Raw genomic sequence first — 13,350 nt, 5'->3', positions numbered from 1 at the left:
CCCCTACCTTACTCATCTTTGAACACTAAGGGACAATTTACCATGAACAATGTACACAACTAGCACGGCTTTCGGACTGTGGGAGGAAGCCGGAGCACCCGGAGGAAACCCGCGCAGACACTGGGAGAACATACAAATTCCACACAGTCACTCAAGGCTGGAATCCAACAAGCTGAAGCTGTGAGACAGCAATGCTAATCACTGTGCCACTGTGTCACTTATTAATGCTTAATGCTGATTAAATATGCGAGGTTTATTGGGAGTTTTCTTACCTGGAGTCTCTCCAGTTCTTTGCTGAGTCACTGTGGTGATTCCTCGGTCCGTTGTTGCTGTGGAAAGTAAAGAACAAGAACACCCTCAACAAATGTGAAATTCTGTTCTTGTGACGGCACACTCAGAGTCTGAGAGTCAGGCTGGGATTAGCACAATAAAGCAGACAAGCGCCCTCCAGGCTTCGGCCCTCCGAAGGACACCCACCAAAGTCATCAAATCAGCAGGAATGTGACAATCAACAGGCTGCCTCCAGCTCTGTCGAATGTCAGGGTGCGTCTAGACGTAATGGTAGAGTGAGGAAAGGGAGCACAAAGGTCGTCCAAAACTGCAAATACTCTGCGCACATGTAATTTTATTTTCTGTGAACTTCACTTTGAGTGTATGTCCACTCTAAGTGAGGCGATGCTCTGAGTTCCTATCGTACGCTTCAGGACTATGGTGTCTCGCACTATCTCAGTACAGTGCCTGGCCCATACTGTGTGCAGCAGTGACCTGAGCAAAGACTCTGCCTCAAACAACACAACAGTTGGGCAGTACACCTCGAAGAGTTGCGTAAGAGGTTCAGATCATGCGGCTCATGAGCTTAGATGCTGCATTCTGGTTTATTCTCCTGACAACTACTCTATGTGGATCTGGTTTTAATGGCAAGTCACATCTCAGTTAATCTCACTCGGTGCATCTTACATTGGTCATCAGCCTTGTGCGTGGTTTAAATTTCCACCAATACACAGGCTTCCTTTGTGCTTAACCTAACCCACACATTTTTGGATTGTGGCAGCAAACCAGAGCACCTGGAGGAAAACCACTCAGACACGGGGAGAACGTGCAAACTCCACACAGTGACCCAAGGCCGGAAATGAACCTGGGTTCCTGGCACTGTGAGGCAGCAATGCTAACCACTGTGCTACCGTGCCTCTCTTGCTGCGTGAATGATATTGTACTCAGCGCATCATTAACATTTGGAGTGGCACGGTAGCACTGTAGCTCACACTGCTGCCTCACAGTGCCAGGAACCCGGGTTCAATGCCCGGCTTAGGTCACTGTCTGTGTGGAGTTTGCACATTCTCACCGTGTCTGCATGGGTTTCCTCCGGGTGCTCCGGTTTCCTCCCACAGTCTGAAAGACATACAGGGTAGGTGGATTGGCTATGCTAAATTGACCCTTAGTGTCAGGGGGACTAGCTAGGGTCAATGCATCGGCTCCTGGGGATAGGGTTTGGGTGGGATTGTGGTCGGTGCAGACTCGATGGGCTGAATGGCCTCCTTCTGCACTGTAGGATTCTCCAATTCTATGATAACCCGATACAGACCAGATCCTCAAGTGTCAGTCAGATGTGAGTACGATCAGATGTGAAGAGAGATCGTACTGAGACTGTGAGCAGCATTTCATCAGTTAATCCTATATTTATTGCTGATTAAATCTGCGAGGTTTATTGGGAGTTTTCTTACCTGGAGTCTCTCCAGTTCTTTGCTGAGTCACTGTGGTGATTCCTCGGTCCGTTGTTGCTGTGGAAAGTAAAGAACAAGAACACCCTCAACAAATGGGAAATTCTGTTCTTGTGACGGCACACTCAGAGTCTGAGAGTCAGGCTGGGATTAGCACAATAAAGCAGACAAGCGCCCTCCAGGCTTCGGCCCTCCGAAGGACACCCACCAAAGTCATCAAATCAGCAGGAATGTAACAATCAACAGGCTGCCTCCAGCTCTGTCGAATGTCAGGGTGCGTCTAGACGTAATGGTAGAGTGAGGAAAGGGAGCACAAAGGTCGTCCAAAACTGCAAATACTCTGCGCACATGTAATTTTATTTTCTGTGAACTTCACTTTGAGTGTATGTCCACTCTAAGTGAGGCAATGCTCTGAGTTCCTATCGTACGCTTCAGGACTATGGTGTCTCGCACTATCTCAGTACAGTGCCTGGCCCATACTGTGTGCAGCAGTGACCTGAGCAGAGGCTCTGCCTCAAACAACACAACAGTTGGGCAGTACACCTCGAAGAGTTGCGTAAGAGGTTCAGATCATGCGGCCTCATGAGCTTAGATGCTGCATTCTGGTTTATTCTCCTGATACTTCTGCACTGACGACTACTCTATGTGGATCTGGTTTTAATGGCAAGTCACGTCGCAGTTAATCTCACTCGGTGCATCTTACATTGGTCATCAGCCTTGTGCGTGGTTGTGGTGAACCATCATCGGTTCCCACTGGATAGTACTGAGCCAGGGGCTGGCCAGTACTACAAGAATGTACATATGTTACTGTTGGGTTGTGCTATTGTTGCTGTTGGGTTAGGGTGGGGTTGTTACACCTGTGTTTGTTACTGTTGTGGCACGGAGGCGAAGTATAAGAGTCCCTGCTCTGGCCGGGACCCCTTCAGTCTGGGATAGTGTACATAAGTTCTGATAGCTTCATTAATAGTAAATAAAAGCCTTCATTTACTGAAGCCTCGTTTCTAAATTGATGTGCATCAATTTTATTTACTATTATTAAACTCTCGACGGAAGAAAAAAAAAAAAGGAGAGTATGGAGCAAATTCTCAAGCCAGAATGTCTGACGCTAGATTCACGTGCGGTGGGCGCTTCTAACACCTTCGACCACTGGCTGAAGTGTTTCGAAGATTACCTAGCAGCCTCCGCAGCGGTCACTACAGATGATGTATGTATGTGCATTTAGAACGAAACAATCTCATTAGTGACAGACAGCATGGTTTTGTAAGAGGGAGGTCGTGCCTTACAAATTTGGTGGAGTTTTTCGAGGAAGTGACAAAAACGGTCGATGAAGGAAGGGCCGTGGATGTCGTCTATATGGATTTCAGTAAGGCATTTGACAAAGTCCCACATGGCAGGTTGGTTAAGAAGGTTAAGGCTCATGGGATACAAGGAGAAGTGGCTAGATGGGTGGAGAACTGGCTTGGCCATAGGAGACAGAGGGTAGTGGTCGAAGGGTCTTTTTCCGGCTGGAGGTCTGTGACCAGTGGTGTCCCGCAGGGCTCTGTACTGGGACCTCTGCTATTTGTGATATATATAAATGATTTGGAAGAAGGTGTAACTGGTGTAATCAGCAAGTTTGCGGATGACACGAAGATGGCTGGAATTGCGGATAGCGAAGAGCATTGTCGGGCAATACAGCAGGATATAGATAGGCTGGAAAATTGGGCGGAGAGGTAGCAGATGGAGTTTAATCCGGATAAATGCGAAGTGATGCATTTTGGAAGAAATAATGTAGGGAGGAGTTATACAATAAATGGCAGAGTCATCAGGAGTATAGAAACACAGAGGAACCTAGGTGTGCAAGTCCACAAATCCTTGAAGGTGGCAACACAGGTGGAGAAGGTGGTGAAGAAGGCATATGGTATGCTTGCCTTTATAGGACGGGGTATAGAGTATAAAAGCTGAAGTCTGATGATGCAGCTGTATAGAACGCTGGTTAGGCCACATTTGGAGTACTGCATCCAGTTCTGGTCGCCGCACTACCAGAAGGACGTGGAGGCGTTAGAGAGAGTGCAGAGAAGGTTTACCAGGATGTTGCCTGGTCTGGAGGGTCTTAGCTATGAGGAGAGATTGGGTAGACTGGGGTTGTTCTCCTTGGAAAGACGGAGAATGAGGGGAGATCTAATAGAGGTGTACAAGATTATGAAGGGTATAGATAGGGTGAACAGTGGGACGCTTTTTCCCAGGTCGGAGGTGACGATCACGAGGGGTCACGGGCTCAAGCTGAGAGGGGCGAAGTATAACTCAGACATCAGAGGGACGTTTTTTACACAGAGGGTGGTGGGGGCCTGGAATGCGCTGCCAAGTAGGGTGGTGGAGGAGGCACGCTGACATCGTTTAAGACTTACCTGGATAGTCACATGAGCAGCCTGGGAATGGAGGGATACAAACGATTGGTCTAGTTGGACCAAGGAGCGGCACAGGCTTGGAGGGCCGAAGGGCCTGTTTCCTGTGCTGTACTGTTCTTTGTTCTTTGTTATGACAGACTCCGGGTCCTCCATGCGAGGGTAAGCGACACAGTCTACCTCGCGATCCGTGCGGCCACTAATTACCCTAAGGCCCTCGAGCTTCTAAAGAAGCGCTATACAAAACCACCTAACGAGATACACGCTCCTTACCTCCTCGCCACACGACGTCGGCAGTCGGGCGAAACGATGGAGGACTATGCCAATGAACTCTTACAGCTAGCCAGGGGCTGTGACTGCAAAGCTGTGTCGGCTGAGCAGAGCATGTACGACCTCGCCCGAGATGCGTTTGTGGCCAGGGTCGGATCGTCGTACATCCGTCTCAAACTGCTGGAAAAGGGTAATCTCAATCTTACCCAGGCCATCGAATTAGTTGAAATGCTCGAGTCGGCTTCAAAGAGCTTAGTCTTATATCCAGAGGACCACGTGGAGACAACGTGGCAGGAGCAGTCGCAAATCCCTCCTCGTCCCTCGGGCTCGAAGTGCTGTGTTATGGCGTGCTCCCATTTGGACCAGACGATGGCTGCAGCCCCATGCGGCGCGCGGTGCTATTTCTGCGGAGGAGCAAAACATACCCGACAAAAGTGTCCCGCTAAAGCGGTAATCTGCACCGCATCAGTAAAAAAGGTCATTATGCAAAGGTGTGCAGATCGAAACCCAGGAACGGCAGTGCAGCCTGCGATTCTTCGGAGCTTGGATCATCACCATCATCGTCGAAGTCGTCGCGGGGTTCGTCCACGTGCGAGTCCAGGACGACGCCAATTACGGTCGACGGAGTCGGAGGAGTATGACCACCAGGGGTCGCTGAGTTTGGCGCCCTCACCCACGTGCGATTCATGGGGGCAGCCATGTTGGTCGACACTGACCACGAAAGACCAGCAGGGGTCCTCCGCATCGATTTCAGCTGCCTGCAGTGGCGTTCATGAACCAATGGTGGCGTCGATCATCCTGGACCAGGCCAAGCCTCATAGGCTCGATCGTTCAATGATGGATATCCAGGTAAACAATCATGTGCTTTATTGTCTGTTTGACAGCGGGAGCACTGAGAGCTTTATCCATCCTGACACTGTGAAGAGGTGTGGACTCCAGATTCAACCTGCCAAACAGACAATCTCTATGGCATCAAGGTCCCGGTCTGTTGCCGTGCTAGGGAGTTGCGTGGTAACCTTGAAAGTACAAGGCACAGTTTACGAGCGCTTCAAGCTCCTTGTGTTGCCGTATCTTTGCGCGCCAATACTTCTCGGACTAAATTTCATGGTCCACTTGAGGAGTGTAATCCTACAGTACGGTGGGCCACTCCCTTCACTGGCAGTGGGAGAACAGCTGCAGTCTCCAAATTGCCCAACGCGCCCCGCCTGCAATCTCTCTACGTTAAAGATCACCACACCCTCCTTATTTCAGAATCTGGTACCAGGCTGCAAGCCCATCGCGACTAAAAGTAGGCGTTACAGCACTGAGGATTGGATCTTCATTAGATCTGAGCTTCAGCGACTCCTCAAAGAAGGGATCATACAGCCCAGTGTTAGTCCGTGGAGGGCACAGGTTGTTGTGGTCAAGAGCGGGAACAAACCCCGGATGGTCATTGATTACAGTCAGACCATTAACCGATATACGCAGCTGGATGCGTATCCTCTCCCGCGCATATCTGATATGGTCAATCAGATTGCGCAGTACCAGGTGTTCTCCACCATAGACCTCAAGTCCGCCTACCACCAACTCCCCATTCGCCCAGAGGACCGACAATACACGGCTTTTGAGGCGGATGGTCGCTTGTATCATTTTCTTAGGGTTCCCTTTGGTGTCACCAATGGGGTCTCGGTCTTCCAGCGTGCATTGGACCGAATGGTGGACCAGAACAGGCTGCGGGCTACCTTCCCGTACCTGGATAATGTCACCATCTGCGGCCATGATCAGCAGGACCATGACACAAACCTCCAAAACTTCTTATGCACTGCATCTCGCCTGAACTTGACCTAAAGGAAGTTAAAACTAGAGGACACAGCCTCAAAATAAAGGGGGGTCGGTTTAAGACAGAGTTGAGGAGGAACTTCTTCTCCCAGAGGGTGGTGAATCTCTGGAATTCTCTGCCCACTGAGGTGGTGGAGGCTACCTCGCTGAATATGTTTAAAGCGCGGATGGATGGATTCCTGATCGGTAAGGGAATTAAGGGTTATGGGGATCAGGCGGGTAAGTGGTACTGATCCACGTCAGATCAGCCATGATCTTATTGAATGGCGGGGCAGGCTCGAGGGGCTAGATGGCCTACTCCTGCTCCTATTTCTTATGTTCTTATGTACAACAGGGAGAAGTGTGTGTTCCGTACGCGCCGTTTAGCCATCCTGGGATACGTGGTGGAAAACGGGGTCATTGGCCCTGATCCAGACCGTATGCGCCCCCTTGCTGAACTTCCCTTGCCCGCTCGCGTAAAAGCACTGAGAAGGTGCCTAGGCTTCTTCTCCTATTATGTGCAGTGGGTCCCCAACTACGCGGACAAAGCCCGTCCGCTTATTAAGTCCACGACTTTTCCCCTCACGCCAGAGGCCCAATTGGCTTTCAAGAAATTGAAAGATGACATCGCGAAAGCCACGATGCACGCGGTAGACGAATCCATCCCCTTTCAGGTGGAAAGCGATGCATCTGATTTCGCCCTGGCCACCACACTTAACCAGGCGGGCAGGCCCGTCGCATTTTTTTCCCGCACCCTCCAAGGCCCCGAAATTCGGCATTCAGCGGTGGAAAAGGAGGCCCAGGCCATTGTGGAGGCTGTCAGACACTGGCGCCATTACTTGGCAGGAAAACGGTTCACCCTGATCACGGACCAGCGGTCCGTGGCGTTCATGTTTAATAATACGCAGAGGGGCAAGATCAAGAATGACAAGATCTTGCGGTGGAGAATTGAACTCTCCACCTATAACTACGATATCATGTATTGTCCAGGGAAACTCAATGAGCCCTCGGATGCCCTCTCGCGTGGAACATGCGCTAGTATTCAGGAGGATCGTTTGAACGCCCTCCATAATGATCTGTGCCATCCTGGGGTCACTCGGCTCTACCACTTTGTAAAAGCCCGCAACCTGCCTTACTCGGTGGAGGACGTCAGGTCGGTAAAAAGGAGCTGTCGGATTTGCGTGGAATGCAAACCGCACTTTTACCGACCTGACCGGGCACATTTGGTCAAGGCCACTCGTCCCTTCGAGAGGCTGAGTGTTGATTTTAAGGGCCCCCTTCCCTCAACAGATCGGAACGTGTACTTTCTAAACATCATCGATGAGTACTCCCGGTTCCCGTTTGTTGTCCCCTGTTCGGATACATCCGCTGCCACGGTGATCAAGGCATTCCGTGATCTTTTTACCCTGTTCGGGTACCCCAGCTATATCCATAGCGACAGGGGCTCATCGTTCATGAGCGATGACTTGAGGCAATTCCTGCTCATACGGGATTGCCTCTAGTCGGACCACGAGTTACAACCCTAGGGGTAATGGACAGGTGGAACGAGAGAATGCTACAGTCTGGAAGGCTGTCCTACTGGCGTTGAAATCCAAAGGTCTTCCAGTCTCCCGTTGGCAGGAGGTCCTCCCTGATGCGCTTCACTCTATTCGCTCCCTCCTGTGTACGGCAACCAATGCTACTCCCCACGAGAGGATGCTCTCATTCCCTCGGAAGTCTTCCTCGGGGATATCTTTACCAGCTTGGTTGACGTACCCAGGACCCGTCCTCCTGCGGCGACATGTAAGGGCCCGCAAGTCCGATCCCTTGGTCGAACAGGTCCACCTCCTCCACGCCAACCCTCAGTATGCCTATGTGGCATATCCTGACGGGCGAGAGGACACGATCTCAATCCGAGATCTGGCGCCTGCAGGGGACGTAGCAACTCCTGTCGCTCCCATACCCCCAGTAACAAATCCATTATCTCTCATTTCTTCCCCGGACACGGCGCGGGCAGCATCGGGACCATTGCTTAACAATTTTACTCCCATGCACAGCTTGCCTGAGCCCTGAAGATGGTTGCCACCGCAGGGCGTGTCAGGATCCCCTGCACTACCGTCTCCTCAGGGTCAACCGGCCTGTGAGTCCGTGGAAGAACAGCTGGACGCCGTTTTGGGGAGAACGCCACCGCAAGTGCCTACTCCGGTGTCACCGCCCGTATTGAGGAGGTCACAACGACGGTGCGGTCCCCCTGACCGTCTGAACTTATAGACTGCTGACACATTATTCTGTTTTTTGTACCCCGCCGGCCTTTGTTCTCAAAGGAGGGGTGAATGTGGTGAACCATCGTTGGTTCCCACTGGATAGTACTGAGCCAGGGGCTGTCCAGTACTACAAGGATGTACATATGTTACTGTTGGATTGCGCTATTGTTGCTGTTGGGTTAGGGTGGGGTTGTTACACCTGTGTTTGTTACTGTTGTGGCACATCCCAGTCGGGCTCCGCCTCCTGGGAGAAGTTTAAGAGTCCCTGCTCTGGCCGGGACCCCTTCAGTCTGGGATAGTGTACATAAGTTCTGATAGCTTCATTAATAGTAAATAAAAGCCTTCATTTACTGAAGCCTCGAGCCCTGTGTCTAAATTGATGTGCATCAGTGGTTTAAATTTCCACCAATACTCAGGCCTCCTTTATGCTTAACCTAACCCACACATTTTTGGATTGTGGCAGCAAACCAGAGCACCTGGAGGAAAACCACTCAGACACGGGGAGAACGTGCAAACTCCACACAGTGACCCAAGGCCGGAAATGAACCTGGGTTCCTGGGGCTGTGAGGCAGCAATGCTAACCACTGTGCTACCGTGCCGCCAGTGTCCTCTCTTGCTGCGTGAATGATATTGTACTCAGCGCATCATTAACATTTGGAGTGGCATGGTAGCACAGTAGTTAGCACTGCTGCCTCACAGCGCCAGGAACCCGGGTTCAATGCCCGGCTTAGGTCACTGTCTGTGTGGAGTTTGCACATTCTCGCCGTGTCTGCGTGGGTTTCGTCTAGGTGCTCCAGTTTCCTCCCACAGTCTGAAAGACATACAGGGTAGGTGGATTGGCTATGCTAAATTGACCCTTAGTGTCAGGGGGACTAGCTAGGGTAAATGCATCGGCTCCTGGGGATAAGGCTTGGGTGGGATTGTGGTCGGTGCAGACTCGATGGGCTGAATGGCCTCCTTCTGCACTGTAGGATTCAACGATTCTATGATAAGCCGATACAGACCAGATCCTTATACTACAAGTGTCAGTCAGATGTGAATACGATCAGATGTGAAGAGAGATCGTACTGAGACTGTGAGCAGCATTCCATCAGTTAATCCTATATTATTAAATCTGCGAGGTTTATTGGGAGTTTTCTTACCTGGAGTCTCTCCAGTTCTTTGCTGAGTCACTGTGGTGATTCCTCGGTCCGTTGTTGCTGTGGAAAGTAAAGAACAAGAACACCCTCAACAAATGTGAAATTCTGTTCTTGTGACGGCACACTCAGAGTCTGAGAGTCAGGCTGGGATTAGCACAATAAAGCAGACAAGCGCCCTCCAGGCTTCGGCCCTCCGAAGGACACCCACCAAAGTCATCAAATCAGCAGGAATGTGACAATCAACAGGCTGCCTCCAGCTCTGTCGAATGTCAGGGTGCGTCTAGACGTAATGGTAGAGTGAGGAAAGGGAGCACAAAGGTCGTCCAAAACTGCAAATACTCTGCGCACATGTAATTTTATTTTCTGTGAACTTCACTTTGAGTGTATGTCCACTCTAAGTGAGGCGATGCTCTGAGTTCCTATCGTACGCTTCAGGACTATGGTGTCTCGCACTATCTCAGTACAGTGCCTGGCCCATACTGTGTGCAGCAGTGACCTGAGCAAAGACTCTGCCTCAAACAACACAACAGTTGGGCAGTACACCTCGAAGAGTTGCGTAAGAGGTTCAGATCATGCGGCTCATGAGCTTAGATGCTGCATTCTGGTTTATTCTCCTGACAACTACTCTATGTGGATCTGGTTTTAATGGCAAGTCACATCTCAGTTAATCTCACTCGGTGCATCTTACATTGGTCATCAGCCTTGTGCGTGGTTTAAATTTCCACCAATACGCAGGCTTCCTTTGTGCTTAACCTAACCCACACATTTTTGGATTGTGGCAGCAAACCAGAGCACCTGGAGGAAAACCACTCAGACACGGGGAGAACGTGCAAACTCCACACAGTGACCCAAGGCCGGAAATGAACCTGGGTTCCTGGCACTGTGAGGCAGCAATGCTAACCACTGTGCTACCGTGCCTCTCTTGCTGCGTGAATGATATTGTACTCAGCGCATCATTAACATTTGGAGTGGCACGGTAGCACTGTAGCTCACACTGCTGCCTCACAGCGCCAGGAACCCGGGTTCAATGCCCGGCTTAGGTCACTGTCTGTGTGGAGTTTGCACATTCTCGCCGTGTCTGCGTGGGTTTCCTCCGGGTGCTCTGGTTTCCTCCCACAGTCCAAAAGATGTGCGGGTTGGGTGGATTGGCCATGCTAAATTGACCCTTATTGTCAGGGGACTAGCAGGATAAATGCATGGGGATATGGGGATAGGGCCTGGGTGGGATTGTGGTCGGTGCAGACATTATGGGCTGAATGACCTCCTTCTGCACTATAGGGATTCTACGATTCTATGATAACCGATACAGACCAGATCCTTGTACTACAAGTGTCAGTCAGAAGTGAATGTGGTCAGATGTGAAGAGAGATCGTACTGAGACTGTGAGCAGCATTTGTTTGGTAAAATCCTATATTTATTGCTGATTAAATTTGCGAGGTTTATTGGGAGTTTTCTTACCTGGAGTCTCTCCAGTTCTTTGCTGAGTCACTGTGGTGATTCCTCGGTCCGTTGTTGCTGTGGAAAGTAAAGAACAAGAACACCCTCAACAAATGTGAAATTCTGTTCTTGTGACGGCACACTCAGAGTCTGAGAGTCAGGCTGGGATCAGCATGTTACTGTGTCTGTCTGTATCAGTTGGTGTTTGTCAGAGTCTGTGGCTGGAATTTTACTGATGTGGAGATGCCGGCGTTGGACTGGGGTGAACACAGTAAGAAGTCTCACAACACCAGGTTAAAGTCCAACAGGTTTATTTGGTAGCAAATACCATAAGCTTTTGGAGCTTGCTGCTCCTTCTGACTCCATCTGACGAAGGGGCAGCGCTCCGAAAGCTAGTGGTATTTGCTACCAAATAAACCTGTTGGACTTTAACCTGGTGTTGTGAGACTTCTTACTGGAATTTTACTGGCATGCCTGCCCGAGGCTCGAAGGACGTGCCCGAGGCCAACGGAGAATGCCGTTCTGTGAGCCTCAGGGCAGGCGTGCCGCTAAAAGCAGGGCCTGTGTGTGAGAGCAACAGCCACACATGGCAGAATTTAATTCGACTTTCTGGAGTGTGTTCGGAGGGACAGTATATTGCAAAACCGTGAGGGAAGATGAAAGGCCTGAGTATCCGTCACGTTCCTCACTCCCTCTAATTACATCGCGGAAAGGGCAAGATGGCCTCTATATCTGAATGCTAATTGAGCCCCTTAAGTGGCCAATTAAAGGCCTTCCCCCTGCTGCTGGCAGTTGGTGGTGTGGTGAGGCCATTCAACAAAAGGCAGCTCAGTGGCTGGAGGCCTCCACATTGAGCACCTACAAAACTAGTGGCCCAAACATGGCTTGCAAAAGAAGTTAAAGATAACATCAGATCTGATTTACTTTGGGTCTCCTCCTCTGGGGCAGCTGCTGTCTCTGTAGACTCAGAGGCTGAAGCTGATAGGGTCACATACCATACCAAAAGTTTATTTACTATTGTCACAAGTTAGGCTTACATTAACACTACAATGAAGTTACTGTGAAAATCCTCACACTCCAGCACTGTTCGGGTACACTGAGGGTGAATTAAGCATGGCCAATGCTAAATGCTAAACCAGCACGTCTTTCAGACTGTGGGAGGAAACACCGAGAGGAAACCCACGTCGACACGGGGAGAACATGGAGACTCCGCACAGACAGTGACACAAGCCAGGAATTGAACCCTGGTCTCTGGCGCTGTGAGGCAGCAGTACAAACCACTGTGCCACTGTGCTGAGTATAAGGGGGTTCCGAAATGCTCTTCCTTCCTTTGGCACTTTGTGAGGAGGAGGGGCACCTGGAGGAAGGCCAAGGTGCCCTGTCTCCCTCTCACTTAGTAACTGAGGAAGCTTGCCCACGGCCACAGTGAAGGAGTGCAGGCCTCTACGTATCTCTGGCAGAAACTGAGTGGTGTGAGATTCGCCATGGCAACCCTGCCACCTTCCCCAGGCAGACCTCAATGTGTGCACATGTCAGCACCATTTCATCAGACAGGCTGACTCCCCTCAAGTGCCTCTCTGTTGAGGGTTTCTGACACCTCTGCCTGGTGTTCCTTGGCCTCTTGCTGAATCTGTAACATCTGTTTGGGACTGGTCCTGGAGGAAATTTGGCATGTCAGTTACAACTCTTACCAACCTTTACAGATGCACCATAGAAAACATTCTTTCTGGTTGTATCACAGCTTGGTATGGCTCCTGCTCTGCCCAAGACTGCAAAAGAAACTACAAAGGGTCATGAATGTAGCCCAGTCCATTAGGCAAGCCAGCCTCCCATCCATTGACTCTGTCTATACTTCCCGCTGCCTTGGAAAAGCAGCCAGCATAATTGAGGACACCACACACCCCGGACACTCTCTCTTCCACCTTTTTCCATCAGGAAAAAGATACAAAAGTCTGAGAACACGTATCAACTGACTCAAGAACAGCTTCTTCCCTGCTGCCATCAGACTTTTGAATGGACCTACCTTGCATTAAGTTGATCTTTCTCTACACCCTAGCTATGACTGCAACACTATATTCTGCACTCTCTCATTTCCTTCTCTATGAACGGTATGCTTTGTCTGTATAGCACGTAAGAAATAGAACATAGAAAAGCTACAGCACAAACAGGCCCTTCGGCCCACAAGTTGCGCCGAACATGTCCCTACCTACTAGGCTTACCTATAACCCTCTATCTTACTAACTTCCATGAACTTATCCAAAAGTCTCTTAAAAGACCCTATCGAATCCGCCTCCACCACCACTACTGGCAGCCGATTCCACGCGCCCACCACCCTCTGAGTGAAAAACTTACCCCTAACCTC

At 50.3% G+C, this 13,350-nt stretch overlaps 1 protein-coding gene across 1 annotated transcript in view; it reads right to left on the bottom strand.

Moving 5' to 3' along the window:
- Nucleotides 1–13,350, bottom strand: part of LOC144480555 (disintegrin and metalloproteinase domain-containing protein 12-like) — a 156,494-nt gene that overhangs the window by 31,535 nt on the left and 111,609 nt on the right. The window contains exons 19-22 of the mRNA XM_078200180.1: nt 11,010–11,066; nt 9,555–9,611; nt 1,722–1,778; nt 273–329 (exon numbers count right to left, since the gene is read on the bottom strand). Coding sequence (XP_078056306.1) covers nt 273–329; nt 1,722–1,778; nt 9,555–9,611; nt 11,010–11,066 — 228 coding nt within the window. The remainder of the gene's footprint in view (nt 1–272; nt 330–1,721; nt 1,779–9,554; nt 9,612–11,009; nt 11,067–13,350) is intronic.

The sequence above is a fragment of the Mustelus asterias genome, chromosome 1 (genome assembly GCF_964213995.1).
Source record: "Mustelus asterias chromosome 1, sMusAst1.hap1.1, whole genome shotgun sequence".
In the NCBI taxonomy this organism is placed as follows: domain Eukaryota; kingdom Metazoa; phylum Chordata; class Chondrichthyes; order Carcharhiniformes; family Triakidae; genus Mustelus; species Mustelus asterias.
The sequence above is the reverse complement of the archived record's forward strand: the minus strand, read 5'-3'. Positions and strand labels throughout refer to the sequence as shown.